The 19,959-nt window shown below is 39.3% G+C and overlaps 1 protein-coding gene across 5 annotated transcripts in view; it reads right to left on the minus strand.

Annotated features, from left to right (window-relative positions):
• LOC126299468 (isocitrate dehydrogenase [NAD] subunit gamma, mitochondrial) overlaps positions 1 to 19,959 on the minus strand; it is a 115,256-nt gene that overhangs the window by 37,328 nt on the left and 57,969 nt on the right. For all 5 annotated transcript variants that reach the window (XR_007552814.1, XM_049991393.1, XM_049991392.1 and 2 more), the window contains exons 7-9: positions 14,995 to 15,226; positions 7,981 to 8,167; positions 3,354 to 3,435 (exon numbers count right to left, since the gene is read on the minus strand). Coding sequence is in view for 4 of the 5 variants with exons in the window: in XM_049991393.1 (XP_049847350.1) it covers positions 3,354 to 3,435; positions 7,981 to 8,167; positions 14,995 to 15,226 (501 nt within the window). In the remaining variant the exon portion in view is untranslated. The remainder of the gene's footprint in view (positions 1 to 3,353; positions 3,436 to 7,980; positions 8,168 to 14,994; positions 15,227 to 19,959) is intronic.

Here is a 19,959-nt window from a genome sequence, read left to right on the forward strand (position 1 = left end):
TCCGCCACTTTTTGGAGGTTTCCGAGGAGTGTGCAGCCTCAGCCTCCCTCTCTTGCGACTGCTTTCATCAGACATCGTAAACATGCGAAGCTACAAGTCACTCAAATCTCTCACCCGCACAATTCCTTAGTTAGCTCAGCAGGGCGAAGTGGCAACGCAGTGGCAGCCGACAGCGCCGACTGCCATTGGTTTATTGGTGGCGGGAGCCCTGAAGCCTGTTGCCTGTCAAGTGACAACTACTTTAAATCAGACTATAGTAAAATGAACGGAAGGTGAACACCTTATGCTTGTGTTCACTGCTAAAGACTGATCTATTTACAAGTCAGCAGCATGGAGGCAGGGAAAGCCCAATCGATGTTTTGTTTCAGCAGACAACAATGGCCAGACCTTAGCAGTCTCACAAAAAGTCCTTGACAATTTCCCCACACACCAAGCACTAACCAGTAAAAATAGTGGTAGGCACACAAATCGCTCTAATCACATTTATTCCTTGTACAAGGTTAAATTTAAAGAGAGCCAAATGGTCTAAGTTCTCTACAGAACTTGACAACTTACATTGGATACCCCCCCATCAGCAAAAACTACAGAATATTTGTCACAGCCAGGACTTCCAAAATGTATACCAAGAGGCTACTGAATGCAATACATCCCTGACTGGTCCCAAAAAAGTGAGGAGTTGTACTGAAGCTTCCACAAAAATGGTGATCATGACATAGGTGATGTACTACACACTCTAAATGCAGTGAGATGGCAAAAGTGAGTGGAAACTGAAGAAAGCTTGAATTTTCTGACACTGAGTAGACAAGCATGGATGTTTTTAAGGAAACTAGGAAGCAGAGACCCCACATGAAGCACTAAGACAACAGTTAATCCAAATGCCATTGCTTGACATTTAGTAGCGGCATCTAGAGCATTGAGAGACAAATTGCTTACAATCAATGCGTAATGAGAACTTCAAACCCTAAAATCAAAAGCCACAGAAACTGAAGAATCCTGTCCCTTCTCTTTTGAAGAAGTCCCCAACAGCGCTTAAACATGTTAAGCCACGAAAAGCTCCAGGGTTTGACAATATCCATACTGACTTCCTAATAAACTGCGACAAATACACAAGCATGGATGGCTCATTTCTTTACAGATTATGCAAACCAGCAATATACCACAAGAATTAAAACTCTCTTATATAATCGCTATATTAAAACCTGGAAGACTAGCTGATAGCCATAAAGGCTAGACTACACTGAGCAGAACTGCACTGCAGCAAAGCAGAGTCACAATGAGGCTCCACTTAGTACACTATATAAATTTCACACCACCATGGGATCATAAGAAGACATCAAACATGCAAATTCCAAATTGGTTTTTTGTACGGACTTCCAAGTTACACAATTACAAAGATGCACAAGGTAAATGGTGTACAAAAGACTTAAATTAGCAACCTATTTAACCAGGAAAGGTAATATAAACAATGGTTGCAAATAAAAATTTGGACAGAATTCTCCACACTGCTAATGGATAAAATAGAAGAAATATGTGTGAGAGGAACATAACCTCATACTGTGCTGTAACAATTTATTCATGTTGATAAACGAGTACAAGGCAACAAGAAGTGAGACTTTTTGGTACTTGATGATAGGACAGATGAAAAAATAAATATTATGAATACGCATATAGCTTGTGATGTACTTTGAATAATGTTTCAGGTGTTTGACAATGGAGTATGAAAATGCACAAGTAGTTCAATCTGAGGACATGCTATCATAAAGAATTTTGCCTGAAGGATACATACAATAAATCACCCACAAAGGAATGAACATAAGAAACTGAAAACTCTCGAGTACAAGGAAAAAAATAATGAAAGTGTGCTGCTTGACATAATCTTGTCGATTAACTATCTAGCCATGATGCTGCAAAGCAGTATGAAATGGAAAGAGCAAATAAGGTCAATAGCAGGGAAGGCGAATGATGAACTTTGTTTTATTCGGGGGATTATTGAAAGTTTAGCTTGTCTATAAAGGAGACTGTGTACAGAACATTAGTGGAACCCATTATTGAGTGATGCATAAATGACTGTGAGCCCCACTGCATTGGATTAAATGTCAGCGGAACTACATTTGTTACCAGTAGGGTCAATCAACACATGAGTTTTGTGTAAATGCTCTGAATTCAAATGGGAATACCTGGAGGAATACAATGCACTTTTTGCAAAACACTATTGAGAAAACTACAAGAATCACTATTTGCAGTGGATTGCAGACTGATTCTTCTGCTGCAAATATACATTTCGAATAAAGAGCACAAATACATGGTAAGAATAATTAGAGCTCATAAGGAGGCATCTAGAAAGTCTCTTTCCCTTGCTCTATTTGCGAGTGGAACAGGAAAGGAAATGACTAGTGATAGTGCAAGATACCCTCCACCGTGCATCCTATGCTGGCTTGCAGAGTATGTATGTTGACGTAGATGTTTGGTTGTTAAACTAGAATGGAAGACGTACAAATCACCCACTTTGGAAATTTGTCTAGTCAGAGTTCCAGATGACAATATAAAAACTATATATAAGATCCAAGAAAATAACTGGGAAAGTTTGGTACGATGCACTTCACTCAACACAGATCACACGGAGTTAACAAGATCAAAATGCTGTAGCCTAAGGGAAGTTAGTGGGGAAAAAAAATGTCCCCATGCAACTCACTTCACACTCAAAAGAGCCCTTACATATTAATTTGAAGTTTTGAACTCTTCACAATGTCAATGGAAGGTAATTAATACAGTTAAGCATTAATGGCATAGAAAATGCATGTTTTTAAAGCACAACTACAACAGAACTGATTTCTGAATAATTATCCACTCTAATAGGTAACATATCATACAACCATCACTATGATTATGAAAATTTATCAGCTAAAAGAATATCATATTAACTGACAATAAATTTACAGTCATAAAATTTTATGGCCAAAATAATTTTTAGGCATTACTAATAAGCATGAAAGACCAGTATTGGCAACAGTAAGTATAAAGGCAATGCAGGCCAGGACACTTCGCCAATGATATTCATACGTTAGCAACAAATCAATTTTGCATTGCCAATAAGAGTTTGGGTAACCAATGAAAAAAAAAAAAGTGCTTTTTGAACTGAAACTGTGAACTTGGAATTCCTTAATATGTAGCACAGTAATATTCAATAACTACTGCCAAAATATGTATTTAACAGCTCTGGCCTTATCCTTGGATTTTACCCACTTTTGCTTTTTATAGTACAAATTCTTTTTCAAGAGATTTCATTCTTATCAAAAAACTTTTAGAAAATATAGTTAAAAAAATACACAACTATATTTTTAGGAGGGACTTACCAGTAAATAGTCTTTGTTGCTTTTTGAACATGTTTCAGAATATTTTCTACAACATCTGTACTTGATGCAGTTCCACCCAAATCTGTAACAATTAGTACAAGTTAGTACATTTAAACAGGTGAAGTAACATGCTGCAAAATATAATAATAATAAAATAATATAAATAATATGTAAATGAAACATTACTAAATGCACCAACAATTTCTGTACCTTCACCACAAAAAATACCAGTTTCTGAAAGAGTTAATTAGCCTTAAATTGGCAAATAATGCCTAGGGAGTACTCTGCACCTACAATAAAAATTTCTTACATTAAAATATAATTTCAGAGAAACGAGAATAATATAGTCTCGAAATTAGACTACAGAAGTTAGTGACTAAAACAGGCTGTAAATTTAACGAGTTTGCCCCAAATCTGAACTTTTTTAACCAAATATTTCTTTTCCAGTTAGAGGAAAGTCACTAAATCATTTGATTTTCCTTCTTGTCATATTTATATTAGTCCTCCATTTGATGGGTCTCTAGAACTCACAACAGCCTCTGGTAAGATTTACACCTGCATACATAAAGCTGCAGAAATTTTAATTCATACTGGTATTTGGAGCCATATATATGGAATGTTGCTCAATTCTTATTGGAAGGTGTGCTCTCTGGAGTGAAACAGAGCCTCTCTGACATGCATCATACCCCTCTTATGGCATCTGAACCTGGAGCTGGTTGAGCATATCTGTTACAATCTCACAATGATTTTAAGTGATTTGTGGCTTCACTTTGATTGATTCCTAATGAGGTTCTGATGATGATGATGACGACATCAACGACCAGCATCAATGATTTCACATCTACTGCTGGATAACGGTCTCCTCTACACTATTCCACCTGATACAGCCTTCAGCTGCACACACACACACACACACACACACACACACACACACACACACACACACACACACACACACACACTTCTTCAGATTTTCTAATACTATGCAGCTAACTTATATTAAGTTGTTTCTAATCTCTCTGAATCCTGCGAACAACTTCCTTGGTCCACATACCATCCAACTGCTTGTAATCATGTCCTACTCACATCCACCACACCAATTGTCATGTGTCACCAATTCTTTCAATACCAAATTCAGCTGCTGTCAAAATTACTCACACTGTGACTAATATTTCGGCATTTAACTGTGGCTGCAGATCATTAACAAATAAATATATTACAGTGACTAAACCTTCATGGCTATTGCTAAATGTCTTGTAAACTACGCAAATGCACACAAGAGGCTTTTGTGGTGCAAAGAGAACAAAATATGACTTCTAGACAATATAGATGATGAGCACCAGAATATGGGAGGGGGGGCGGGGGGTTGGGGGGGGGGGAGGGGGGGTGCGGGGGGCTGGGGGGATGGTCCTGCAAAAGGAGAGGAGTAAAAAGAAGATGGGTGCATTGGTGGAATAGAGGGCTGCGTAGTGTTGGAACGGGAACAGGGAGGGGGTCGGTGGGTAAGGACAATTACTAACGAAGGTTGCGGCCAGAAGTGTTACGGGAACATTGGATATATTGCAGGGTGAGTTCCCACCTGCTTAATTAAGAAAAGCTGGTGTTTGTGAGAAGGATAGGCTGTGAAGCAGTAACTGAAATGAAGGATGTGTTTGGCAGTGTGCTCAGAAATGGAGTGGTCCAGCTGTTTCTTGGCCACAGTCTGTCAGTGGCCAGTCATGCAGATTAGCTTCTAGATAACATGGCTGGTTTCACAGGTAGTACTGCCTTTGATGGAATAGATGGTTATGGTGGGAGAGTGTATGGGGCAGGTCTTGCATCCTGGTCTATTACAGGGATATGAGCAAGTGGTTGGGAGCAGAAGCTGTTTAGGGATGGATGAAGATACTGTGCAGGTTTGGTGGGTTGTAGAGTACCAATGTGGGAGGGATGGGAAGAACAGTGGGTAGAATACTCCTCATTCCAGGACATGACAAGAGGTAGTCAAACCCTGGAGGAAAATGTGATTCAGTTGCTCCAGCCCTAGGTTGCACTGACTCACAATGGGAATGCTCCTCTGTGGCCGGATGGTGGGTCTTTGGGAGGTAGTGTGTGACTGGAGGGATAAGACACAGGAGATACGTTTTCATACAAAGTTCGGAGGGTAATTACGGTCTGTGAAGACCTCAGTGAGACCTTCAGTATATTTCGAGTGGGACCACTTGTCACCAAAGATACAATAGCTATGCATGGTTAGGCTGTATGGAAATGACATCTCAGTGTGGAATGGATAGCAGCTGTCGAAGTGGAGGTATTGCTGATGGTCGATAGGTTTGATATGGACAGAGATACTGACGTAGCCTCATTTGAGGTGGAGGTCAACATGGAGAAAGGTGGCTTGTTGGGTTGAGTACGACCAGGTGAATTGAATGGTGGAGAAGGTGTTGAGATTCTGGAGGAATGTGGATAGGATGTCCTTACCCTTGATCCAGATCACGAAGATGTCATCAATGAATCTGAACCAGGTGAGGGGTTTGGGATTCTGGGTGTTTAGGAAGGATTCCTCTAGATGGCCCATGAAGAGGATGGCATAGAATGGTGGCACACAGGTGTCCATAGCCAGATTTGTTTATAGATAATGTCTCCAAAGGAGAAGTAATTGTGGGTGAGGATATAGTTGGTCTGGTGACTAGGGAGGAATTTGTAGGTTCAGAATCTGTTGGGTGTTGAGAAAGGTAGTGTTCAATGGTGGTAAGACCATGAGGACTACGAATGTTAGTGTAACAGGTGGCGGCATTAATAGTGCTCAGCAAGGCACCATGTGGTAAAGGAACACAAAGAGTGGAGAGTTGATGGAGGAAACAGTTGGTATCTCCCAACACCTTGCCTCATCGCTCACATCCCTGTAACAGACCTAGATGTAAGACATGTCCCATCACCATCTACTCCAGTCAGATCACAAGCATCACCTATCCCTACAAAGACAGGATTACCTGTGAAACCAGTCTTGTGACTAAAATCTAAGCTGCAACCACTGTGCTGCATTTATGTGGGCAAGCTGTCTGTCTGCATGAATTGTCCCATGACAAAACTGTGGATAAGAAACAGTTGGACTCTCCATTGCCGAGTATGCTGCCCAACACGACATTCTTCATTCCAGTGACTCTTCACAGCCTCCTCCTATCCCTACCACACAGTTGCATCTCCCATCATGCGCTGCTGCTCGCATTCTGGCCCCAGCAGCTAGAGATTGTGGTGTGTGTGTGTGTGTGTGTGTGTGTGTGTGTGTGTGTGTGTGTGTGTGTGAGGGGGGGGGGGGGGGGGGGGGTTGGCAGCACACACATTGTCTATTTCTGATGAAGGCCTTGTTGGCTGAAAGCTCACTTTCTGACAGTCTTTTTGTTGTGGCTATCTGCGACTCATTATCTCCACTATATGGTGAGTAGCAACTATCCTTTTCATAATACGGTTAAGTTCCTTCCTGGATTTTCCCTTGTATTGTGGTACATTTATTTATTCAATTTCTGGGTGTTTACAATTTTTGTAAAGACACTCGGGGTAGCTCTTGTACTCCTTTCATGTGTTAGTTTTTATTACAGATGAAGTAAGCCAATATGGCTCTGTTAATGCATTGTCTTTTCTGCATTGTAATTTTACACGATTTTATTGCCTAGCCTTTATCACATCCATAGTCAACTGCAATCACGTATGACACCACTGTTGCCAATGTTCTGCCAACTGATGGCAGACACAATACACCTTCACTTGTTAGTTTTTATTTCAAACTTCATAATTATTTTCTTATTGAACTTTTATTATGTACTACTGTCTATTACTCTTCATACATAAAATTCACTGTCTTTCTTACTGTTATAATGTTAAATGTATTTGACTACTGTATTTTTACGATTTAATTTTTTTGATTATGCTGCCACCATCACTACTATCCTGGCATCTAATGTGAATGTTCGCCTCAAGGTTTCATGTTAAGACTTTTTTTCATTGGTCTGTTGGTCTGCTTAAGACTTACGTATACATCTTGCAACCTTTATATCTATGTGAACCATGTTGCTCCCAGGTATGTTTTTGCCTGAAGTACCTTGTGTGTGCAACAGAGAGTTGTTCTTGTATTTCGCTATTCTGTTTTGTTATTTCCATGTATCTTTACTATTTTTAACATATATTTGAAGATGTCAAAGTCCAAAATGCACCATATTATGGGCAATAAAGTTATTCTATTGTTGAAGGGTGTTTTTTTTTTCTTTTTCTTTTTTAATTAGCAACAAACTGAGCTTTATGTAGTATTACTATTCATTTTCAACATGGTCATCTACATCCTACATGACATTGTCACAATTGTGTTTCTTCAAACTACATTAAAAATTGTGGTAAATTTCTCTGGAATAGCATTTATTGAAAGGTTTAAAAAATGGACAACAATGTCTCTAGCTTTATAACCATATCAATTTTGTAGTAAATGTAACACTACCTATTTAACATACATCCAATGTGATGAAACAGAGGTGGTCTTTCACATACACCAATATTATTGGATACTGAAATTACAGAAATTAATTACATAACTGTATTTATATGCAAGAAAGGAATGTAAATTATACAATAAACAATCACAATGAAATATAAATACCTGGTGTGTGGATACGGTCTTCATTTACAGTTTTATCAATAGCATCTGTGATAATCTTTGCATGATGGACATGACCTAAATGGTCAAGCATGTCTACAGCAGCATTTAACATTGCAATGGGGTTTGCTATGTTCTTTCCAGCAATTGCAGTTCCTGTATTCCTGGTGCCAGGCTCAAAAACTGCATACTGCAAATCACAAAATGTATAAAAAAAACAGTAACAATATGTGAAATTTATGATTCAGTACTTAATTCATGTGTAACATAACTTTATTACAAAAAAATCTCTTTATTATAATTAAGGATACTAAAACTAAAATCTCACTGCCATAAACAGGCACCACCTAACATAGTCTACATAGCCTGTGTTGCAGTAGCAATCACTGTCAAATTTCAGACACTCAAGTTTGGGATTTCGAGAGATTAAGTCTGGCTGTAATTCTCAGAGTTGAGTAATGGCAGTACATAAACAGCTGGTTATATTATCCAGTGACAATGGTAATGTCTCACTATAGCACTATACATAAATCTACCATAGGAAATGGGAATGGTGGCAGTGTAGGGAAAGTCTGTTTCCATTCTAGAAACACCACAAACTTGTTAATTCTGAAATCTAAAATACACAAGTTACAAAGGAACACCACTGTATATGATTCAAACCTAAGATCAATGATGTTAAATGGCACAGTATTTACAGTTGACCCAAAATTCTATTTCTTAATTTGCATAGACTATCTGTTTTAAATGACAGTAAAAAATAAAAGGAAAATAATTGGGTGAAGATATCTTTCCTAATCAACATAAGAGCTTCCAAGATGTTACTGTGGTAACTCTGTAATATGTAATGAAGGACATAAACATCCATCCAGTTGCAAAAATTTTATTCCACTGACTTTGTGTCAATACTAACAAGGGGAGGCCTCAGACATGGCCAACCAATTCGGCTCAGATTTGGCAGGTCACTTGTGTACAACCCAAAATGAAAGAATCTAAGATATTTTGGGTCAACACCCCCACGTTTTTTGAGAAAATCACCCCTAAAGGTTATGACGAGTAATCGACTCAAAATTGGTGGGATCAATAGATAATTGTAAATAGAGCATTTTTCATCATCAGTTATGGGGTCCGAAAACACATACTTCTCCAGAAATCGAGGTAAGAAACTTTTAAAACTGCCTCTTCTGTACCTGCATGGCAAACGCTTTTTGCCAACAGCATTGATAGTGCAACGGCCAAGGTAACTGGCAGGGAATCGGAGAATCCAGGTGCGAATCTCGAAGAAACCTAGCGGATGTTGTTCTTTTCATTTGTATTTTTTAGTATCTCGATTGATAGGGATAGGTGGGGTAATAAGGTAAGTAAATCAATTTCTCAAACTTCTTGGGATAGTAAACAACTAAAATGTTACTTCAGGTCACTTTACAATGGCTCTTCCAGTCACTGTTACGTGTCCTCACTTTTCTTTGAATAACTAGATGGATGGTACTTGTCATATGAACATTCGAAACAAATATACTCACAGCAATAAGAACATCTAATGAACGCAATCTTTTGACACCTACATTGTTCCTTCCGAAGAGTCGGCAGAAAACAAACATGGTTTACATTTAAAAATATGTCTTTCGGGAATTAATTTTGATGTGTACCACACATACGATATCATTGCCTGAAAAATCAGAAAGTTGGTTATGAATTATGCTGTGAATAGTTATTGCATCTGTGTGGTTGTGCAATTCCCGCTGGGTTTCCAGAAGCACACTGCAATTGTGAAGCCTGGAAATAAAGTTTTTAACCTGGCGATAGAAATAAACATCACATGGCTGGCACACAAGTGTGCAGTTTGGTAGTATTACTTTTACTGTGCACGTCGGCTGACCCTCACCATATATAAACATTGTGTCATATATTGTAGTATTAATTTGCCCACTCCAGGAATCCAATATTAGATGAAACTTGTTATCAGAAATATATGGTTTTAAAATATTCTCAAGAAATGTTCTGTAAATAACATTCGTAAGTTTCCCGTACTTGGAGCAGGTAATGTAAACATTTTTCAATGAGTCTGTTAAACGACTGAACTGAGGACCAAATGTAACATTCGTTTCTTGTAAACACAGGAAAACCTCAGGCAACACTTTTCCAGAGGCTGTGATGGCATATTGCAGCGTGTATGAATGTGTTAGTTTGTTTTCACTACCAACTGCGACAAGGGTTCGTTTTTCTCCCTTATGTGACAATATGCGTCGAATGTTCTCCCAAAACTCGCATCCTGTTTGATCGGTGTTGATCACATAATCACGATTAAAACCAGTCATAAGTGATGCTGTTTGTGTGCTGAAAAGAGCCACTACTTTCTGTATATCTTCATATTTTGTACCTCCTTATTAGAGATGTATTTAGTGACATGATGTTGACAAATTTTATACTCCGATTTGAAATTTCTTACCCAAGATAATGATGCAGCAAATATAAAATCCTCGTTGGCCATATATTGAAGTGTTGCACCTGCAGCCCACTCCTGAAGTATTCTTGTTACGACAATGAGATTTGACAAATCGGTTGTACGTCCACTTATTTATCGCCTGGTATTTGTCTTATCTTGCCCCTCCTTTAACAATATCACTTTCCCACAATTTCAAGCCCTTCTTCCTTTTCAGTACTGTTGTTGATCCATTCTTTTGCAGTTTTTGTAAGTTACACTTTGGATGATTCCTGGCTAGCGCTACCACCTTTACTTTTACTTCAAGGGGTATAGCGCCATAGTTCAACCGTTTAGTAACCGGTTTGTAGTACTAATCGGGAACAGATGAAGCACATATTCCCAGTGATGTGGAGATTTCCAAAGTGTTATGACCATTTTGTGATTCATTAGTCGGGATATCTTCCACTGAATCATCTTCTGCTCCTTCTTCATGGTACAGTACTTCAGTATCAAAAAATGTCATTTCGGTCATCATCTCCAAAAATCACTTGACGATAGCCGCTCCTATCAATCTGGAATGCCGAGGAACAGAACTGCCTGCTTCCAGTAGTGTATTGATAATGCATCTGTCTTGCAACACTTTTACAAACCAAAACACAGTGTGTGTAACTTTCTGATTGCCATCGTCTGTGAGAGGCTCTTAACTGTATATTACAGTCCTAGTCAAAGGGTGTACGTCCTCCATTATTCAGATTATGCACCTGGAAGATACGACACAACAAAAAATAACTAGTTACTATGGCATAACAGACAAGCTAATTACTACAAACTACATACAGTACTCGTCATATGTTACTTAAGGAGTAACACTGTATTCATTCACAAAACGTATTTCATTCAGCGCATTAACGATGGAAAAATCAGTACATGTATCCGCGAGGTTCACGGCATCCTAATGACTGAAAACAACTCTTTCCGATTGACTTCTATAAAGCTCGTGCTGGACACCTTCACTCTTCCAGGTTCACAACTATGATATGACGAAAAGGCAACCAAGACAACATAACTCTCCCCGTGTGCATTCTGTCCCATGCCTCGGTGTAAATAAGCGTCGTCCGGTTGGCTATCTGTGATCCCTCATTAGGAATTCACAGCACTCTTACTCGGAGCTGTTTTCATGTGACAAGGCTTAAAAGTTTAATACTTTACTAACTCATGGCATTTGAGAAATTAGTTTGCCTACCTTATCATCATCATTCCTTATTGATTTACTTACTTTATTGACCCTCCTATCCCTATCAATTGAGATATGGAAAAATACAAATGAAAAGAATAACATCCACTAGGTTTCTTCGAGATTCAAACCCGGGTTCTTCTATTCCCAGCCAGTTACCTCGGCTGCTGCGCTATCGGCGAAAAGCGTTTACCATGTGGGTACAGAAGCGGCAGTTGTAAAAGTTTCTTACCTCGATTACTGGAAAAGTTTGTATTTGCAGACCCCATACCTGATGATGAAAAATGCTCTATTTACAATTATCTATCGATCCCTCCAATTTTGAGTTGATTGCTCGTCATAACCTTTAGGGGTGATTTTCTCTAAATTGCAGGGGTGTTGACCCAAAATATCTTAAGAGTCCTTCGTTTTAGGTAGTACACAAGCGACCAGCCAAATCTGAGCTGAATCGGTTGGCTGTGTCTGAGGCCTTCCCCTTGTAAGTGTATGTTCATCAGAAGTTATGGTTACCTACAAAAATATTTTAATCAACATAGGAGAATAACAACCATATCAAAAACTGTAAGTAGCACTAGGAGTATTAAAAATAAAACAGGGATTACTTACATAGGTTCACATTACATGGAGGGATAATAAAACCATATAAGCTGAAGGGCGCAAATTTTGAAAGATCCTTCTGAAGCTCAGATGTTCCATTAAAATGGAATGCATGGCCCTAATAGTAATTTTAACCTTGTCTACATGTTCTCTGATCATGATTTGTCTCTCTTGCATCACCAGGATCGTTACATGATCAATAATAACCTCATTTGCGGACATTAAGAGCCTACCAGAAGATGCTTCACTCTTTGCTGATGAGTGGTCATATTGGAAACAGCTGCACCATTTCTTAATCTGGGTGATGCAGACTGCTTCATCCCCACACATTTGTCAAATCTTACAAATGGTTTCCACTTGAGAATTGCCAAACTTAAAACACTCACTGGATGCAATAACGTTGTTCCCCTTTTTCTGTAATTTTACCCACAATTCAAAATCAGACACCAACAACTTACACATGTTCACTTGACAATGGCTAGCCAGTGACTTCTTGTTTCCGCAGTCATGGGGAGCAGGCGGGGGTGGGGGGTGAGGGGAGAAATCAGGCATGCACACAAACAAGAGAGAGCACATGCCCACATACAACAATTTATATGACTGGATACTTTTTGAATAGCCCTCGTAAAGAGTATTTATTGGGAAGAAAGGGTACTAATGTGATTAAATTGTCCCTTGTGGATTATTTGCTTATTGCAGGCCCCAAATTGAAGTGAGGCGAAATTACTATCCTCCATAGAGGAAAGAAAGGTTATGTAAGAGGCTTTCAAAAATAAATGACTGGAGGCATAATTACAGAAACCAGTACCTGTATGTTAGAAGTATTAACCCTGGCTGTTGAGACACTTGTCCCACTGTGACACAAAGCAGTGAATGGCTTAAGTGTTCATCACTCTTAATCACACCGATTTGCCTAAAACTGAAGAAATATCACCATTCTCCATCTCCATAGTGAATTTTGTGTTATCAGCGTGAAGTCTAGGTTGAGATATCAGCAATTATGAGAATGACAGATTGTTGCTCATCATAAAGATGATTTGTTGAGTTGCAGACAGACACACTGAAAAGTATGTTAATATGTACTACGCTTTTGGCCAAAGCCTTCTTTAAAAAAGAAAGGAAAAAACACTCACATTCACAAAAGCAGGCACATCTCCACACACACAATTGCTACCTCTGGCCACTCTAGCAAGAATGCTTTGATGTTGATGCTACATTTCAACCTTTTGAAGGCAAATGGTCCCTCATAACATCATATTTGCCATTCAGTATTAGACTGAGTGAGGTGATGATCCTCCTAGGGCAAACACATCACTATTTGATGGTGCTGTTACATTTCATTTATGTCCAATGCAGATATATGAACAAATGTGTCAACTCTTAAGAACAGTCACTGGAGATCACATAAGCTATGTTCAGTGCTGGGCGCACAAACGGAATCTAGTTGAAAATTTTCAACGTGCTTTATGAGTTTAACACTGCAACTAAGAAGGGTGCTTTCCTGAACACAAGAAAGCCAGCGAATTTGTATTTACAGTTTTTTTGCAGAGAAAAGGAAAGCAGGGGAGAAAGCTGAACTTTTTTTCCCCTTCTTACAGTGACAACATGCTGTAACTCTTGGCTTTCCATGGCCTCTTACCTGGAAGAATATTTTGAACAAATAGTGGAATTCTTACACAGTGATGACGTGAGTAATTACCACATGCAAGCACTGAATACTTTCATTCACTTTGTTCTCACTAAATAAATTCATCTCACGTTTGTTAAATGTGCCAGTTACTTAATGAACCTGACACTATACTTACCCTACGAAAGACCCTACTTCCTATAAACTCTATTCCATGGTAAACTAGTTTGAAGATGTCTTCACATTTTTGTTGTTTAGGTGATGAAACCGGCAAACCTTGGCACCCACATGGAGAGGAAAATACTTCAAGCAAAGGTACAGGAAATAGTGAAATGTACTAGGTGGCATCTTTGAACTAGGCTGACAACTCTTATGGTCACAGAGCTATGAAAGTCTGTGTTCATAGCCTTAGATTCTTTTTACAACCCCAGGATGATGGTAGTGATCTCTATCAGTGCTGATGTTGGACAAGTCTTTTATGAGTAACAGAAATGGCAGGTCTGGATGGTGTAGATCTTCTGAATGCATACAAATCCCTTCAAAATTTAGTGGAAATGCAACTTTCCATGGCAGCAGGAAATGTCTATATCCAACAAAACATGGCAACCCACAATTCCTTGTTGTTACATGTCCCAGTATAAACTGTAAGTAGGTATACAACTTTGATGTTATGACTATGCTTTCTTTTGAAAAACTTCTAGTGATTTACAAGTATAGAATTTTTTTCTATAACTGATTAGACTCAATAAGTTTAAAGTAAGTACTAGTTTCTTTCCCAACAATGTAAATAAATGCATTTTGCATGCCCAATAAATTTGACAGAATTTGTCAGAATATTTTAATTTTCAACATAACACTGTAAAACAATGTCATACGAAAAAAAAAATAAAGAACAAACTTGAAAAATAAGCCATCAGAAATAAAACCAACACGATAAAAAAATCAAAATTACTTAAAAATAACACATAAATTGGCCAAGAACTATTTTTTTCTGTCTCTAGTTGTTTAAGTATTCTCATGCCTGACCCAAACACCAGACATATCTAAAGGACAATGTGTTTTTTATTTTGGTATGAAAACCTGAACTTTTTAGTTTAAAATCAGTATGAACAATGTAAGGTGAAAACAACTTACATGGTCTCCATAATTCTTTCCTGATAGTAAGCCAGCACCACCAACTATTCCACAGACCACATTTGATACTATGGTACCATACAAATTTGTCATTATCATAACATCAAACTGATGTGGATTAGAAACCAGTTGCATGCAACAGTTGTCAATGATCATATCATTATGTTCTATATTCGGATAATCTTTTGCTACCTGACGGGATGTTTCCAGAAACAGTCCATCTGAAAGTTTCCTGTAAAGCATTAAAAACACAGCTGTCAAAATGACATTACTCTACACAATAATTTAACAATAGCAATTACACTGATCAGCCAGAAAATGATGACCAACGGCCAACTATCAACATAAACCCATCCAGGCAATAGTAACATCACCTGGCAATGAATGACTGCTAATGAGACATACACACAGTGCATGTAGTTTCAGTGAGTCTGCTGTCCGTGTATAGAATTGGGAAAGTGCACCATCCATCTGAGTTTGATTGTGGGCAGATTGTGATGGCCCAGAGGCACAGCACTAACATTTCGGACACTGTACGACTTGTCAGGTGTTCAAAGAGTGCTGTGACAAGTGTCTTCAACACATGGCAAAATCAAGGTGAAACCGCATCAGACATCGTCAGATTGGGTGGCCACCGCTCATTACAGGTGTCAGACGTCTTAGGCTGGGCAGACTGGTGAAACAATACGGACAGTGAAGTGTGGTGGAATTAACATCATCAGACTTTAATGATGGGCAAAGTACACATGTATGTGTAAACTCAGTTCACTGAATACTCCTAATGATGGGCTTCAGCAGCCAATGACCCATGTATGTGCCAATGTTAACACTACATCAGCAACTATGACTGAAATGGGCATGTGACCATCGGTACTGGACATTGGCACAGTGGCAGAGGATTGCAGGGTCTGATGAATCTTGATACCTTCTTCATCCTGTCGAATCCACCATCTTCCAGGGGAAGAGCTCCTCGACATGTGTATTGCAGGACAGAGACAAGCTGGTGGTGGCTCCATTATGCCCTGGGGAACATTCATGTGGACATCCATTGGTCCACTGGAGCTCACGCAAGGCATCATGATGCCCACGGAGTATCATACACTGGTTGCAGACCATATATAAAGCACCATGTCACAAGGCCAGTGTGGTGGAGTGGTTCAAGGAACATAGTGGTGAGTTTAAATTAATGTACTGGTCCTCCAACGAACTAGATCTGAACTTTATCGAACACATCTGAGATGTGAATGAATGTGGCATGACAGCTCATCACCCCCCCCCCCCCCCCCCCCCATGTGCTTGCAGATGTTGAGTCAGCTGCCTCCAGTGACCTATCAAGGTCTCATTGCTTCCACACCACAATGTGTCACCTCTGTTATAAGTGCCAAAGATGGACATACCGGCTATTAGGTAAATGGTCATAATGTTCTGGCTAATGAGTGAATATGTACTGCAACAGGCTGACAACACTAGGTTATTTCCAGAATGAGACGAGGTACTGGCAGAAGTAAAGCTGTGGGTACCGGGCGTGAGTCGTGCTTCGGTAGCTCAGTTGGTAGAGCACTTGTCCGCGAAAGGCAAAGGTCCCGAGTTCGAGTCTCGGTCGAGCACACAGTTTTAATCTGCCAGGAAGTTTCACTAGGTTATTTATTTTCTCTGAACAGAAACACCCTATTTACCAAGAAATTGTAAAACTGTAGAGAAACAGAAGACTGGCCAGTACTTACCTCTATGAGATAGAACTTGAATATATCTGCAGTACTGAAATTTTCGCTCCTGATGGTAAGTTCAGGCCAGCTATTCAATCTCTTTATAGTTTCCACAAATGAATTTTTCTTTTGATACAACACAATTTTCATGCTTATTGACTTTTGAATCGCAATACTTCAAAACGGAAAATTCACAGAACAACACAACTAACACAGTATACAACATGAGTTCAGGATCTACAAACTCTCTTATCCTAAATTCACAGATAATCTTAAAGAAGAACAAGTACTGCTGCAGTAAAATCTGTGCTGTACATTAGACAATAATTCTCCATATTGTAAGGTAACAGGGGATAACATGGCCAAACAGCAGTTTTTCTGGCAATGGAAGTATCTGCTATGAAAAAATGGATGGGATGTGAAAAGCACAAACACAAGTCAATAACTTAATACTCATCTTTCCCTGATAAAGAGAAGGCAGCATTCAGCAGTTTCAGATGGTTTAAATTACTTGGTTACATAACTGCATATAATTACTGTACATGACTTTGCACTTAAGTAAATAATGTAGGGTGTGCTGGTAATGCGAGTCCTTTGATTTGCTGGATACCTGATCATTGAAATAGAAGTCATGTGAAAATGAGCTCATCTACGTAGTTTGTAATTTAAATTTAAAGCACAGCAGCAAAAATATTATGTTCGGCTGGTGTACTTCAATCTACATCTACATCTACTCTACATCTACATCCATACTCCGCAAGCCACCTGACGGTGTGTGGCGGAGGGTACCCTGAGTACCTCTATCGGTTCTCCCTTCTATTCCAGTCTCGTATTGTACGTGGAAAGAAGGATTGTCGGTATGCTTCTGTGTGAGCTCTAATCTCTCTGATTTTATCCTCATGGTCTCTTCGCGAGATATATGTAGGAGGGAGCAATTTACTGCTTGACTCTTCAGTGAAGGTATGTTCTCGAAACTTTAACAAAAGCCCGTACCGAGCTACTGAGCGTCTCTCCTGCAGAGTTTTCCACTGGAGTTTATCTATCATCTCCGTAACACTTTCGTGATTACTAAATGATCCTGTAACGAAGCGCGCTGCTCTCCGTTGGATCTTATCTATCTCTTCTATCAACCATATCTGGTGCGGATCCCACACTGCTGAGCAGTATTCAAGCAGTGGGCGAACAAGCGTACTGTAACCTACTTCCTTTGTTGTCGGATTGCATTTCCTTAGGATTCTTCCAATGAATCTCAGTCTGGCATCTGCTTTACCGACGATCAACTTTATATGATCATTACATTATAAATCACTCCTAATGCGTACTCCCAGATAATTTGTGGAATTAATTGCTTCCAGTTGCTATTTTGTAGCTAAATGATAAGGGACCTATCTTTCTATGTATTCGCATCACATTACACTTGTCTACATTGAGATTCAATTGCCATTCCGTGCACCATGCATCAATTCGCTGCAGATCCTCCTGCATTTCAGTACAATTTTCCTTTGTTACAACCTCTCGATACACTACAGCACCATCCGCAAAAAGCCTCAGTGAACTTCCGATGTTATCCACAAGGTCATTTATATATATTTTGAATAGCAACAGCCCTACGACACTCCTTTGCGGCACACCTGAAATCACTCTTACTTCGGAAGACTTCCCTCCATTGAGAATGACATGCTGCGTTCTGTTATCTAGGAACTCTTAAATCCAATCACACAATTGATCTGATAGTCCGTATGCTCTTACTTTGTTCATTAAATGACTGTGGGGAACTGTGTCAAACGCCTTGCGGAAGTCAAGAAACACGGCATCTACCTGTGAACCCATGTCTAAGGCCCTCTGAGTCTCGTGGACGAATAGCGCGAGCTGGGTTTCACACAACCGTCTTTTTCGAAACCCATGCTGATTCCTACAGAGTAGATTTCTAGTCTCCAGAAAAGACATTATACTCGATCATAATACGTGTTCCAAAATTCTACAACTGATCGACATTAGAGATATAGGTCTATAGTTCTGCACATCTGTTCGACGTCCCTTCTTGAAAACGGGGATGACCTGTGCCCTTTTCCAGTCCTTTGGAACGCTACCCTCTTCTAGAGACCTACGGTACACCGCTGCAAGAAGGGGGGCAAGTTCCTTCGCGTATTCTGTGTAAAATCGAACTGGTATCCCATCAGGACAAGCGGCCTTTCCTCTTTTGAGCGATTGTAATTGTTTCTCTATCCCTCTGTCGTCTATTTCAATATCTACCATTTTGTCAACTGTGCGACAATCTAGAGAAGGAAGCACAGTGCAGTCTTCCTCTGTGAAACAGCTATGGAAGAAGACATTTAGTATTTCGGCCTTTAGTCTGTCATCCTCTGTTTCAGTACCATTTTGGTCACAGAGTGTCTGGACATTTTGTTTTGATCCACCTACCGCTTTGACATAGGACCAAAATTTCTTAGGATTTTCTGCCAAGTCAGTACATAGAACATTACTTTCGAATTCATTGAATGCCTCTCGCATAGCCCTCCTCACACTACATTTTGCTTAGCATAATTTTTGTTTGTCTGCAAGGCTTTGGCTATGTTTATGTTTGCTGTGAAGTTCCTTTTGCTTTCGCAGCAGTTTTCTAACTCGATTGTTGTACCACGGTGGCTCTTTTCCATCTCTTACGATCTTGCTTGGCACATACTCATCTAACGCATATTGTACGATGGTTTTGAACTTTGTCCACTGATCCTCAACACTATCTGTACAAAAGGCAAAACTTTTGTGTTGAGCCGTCAGGTACTCTGAAATCTGCTTTTTGTCACTTTTGCTAAACAGAAAAATCTTCCTAACTTTTTTTAATATTTCTATTTATGGCTGAAATAATCGATGCAGTAACCGCTTTATGATTGCTGATTCCCTGTTCTGCATTAACTGATTCAAATAGTTCGGGTCTATTTGTCACCAGAAGGTCTCATATGTTATCGCCACGAGTCGGTTCTCTGTTTAACTGCTCAAGGTAGTTTTCAGATAAAGCAATTAAAAATATTTCACTGGATTCTTTGTCCCTGCCACCCGTTATGAACGTTTGAGTCTCCCAGTCTATATCCGGCAAATTAAAATCTCCACCCAGAACTATAACATGGTGGGGAAATCTACTCGAAATATTTTCCAAATTATTCAAAACGTTTCATAGTAGAATTAAGTTATAAAGATGTTTAGAACAACTGCAAACTAAGTCATTACTTCATTATGAAGACATAATTCAGTTTCGATCTTTGTA

The sequence above is a fragment of the Schistocerca gregaria genome, chromosome X, assembly GCF_023897955.1.
Source record: "Schistocerca gregaria isolate iqSchGreg1 chromosome X, iqSchGreg1.2, whole genome shotgun sequence".
Classification (NCBI taxonomy): Eukaryota; Metazoa; Arthropoda; class Insecta; order Orthoptera; family Acrididae; genus Schistocerca; species Schistocerca gregaria.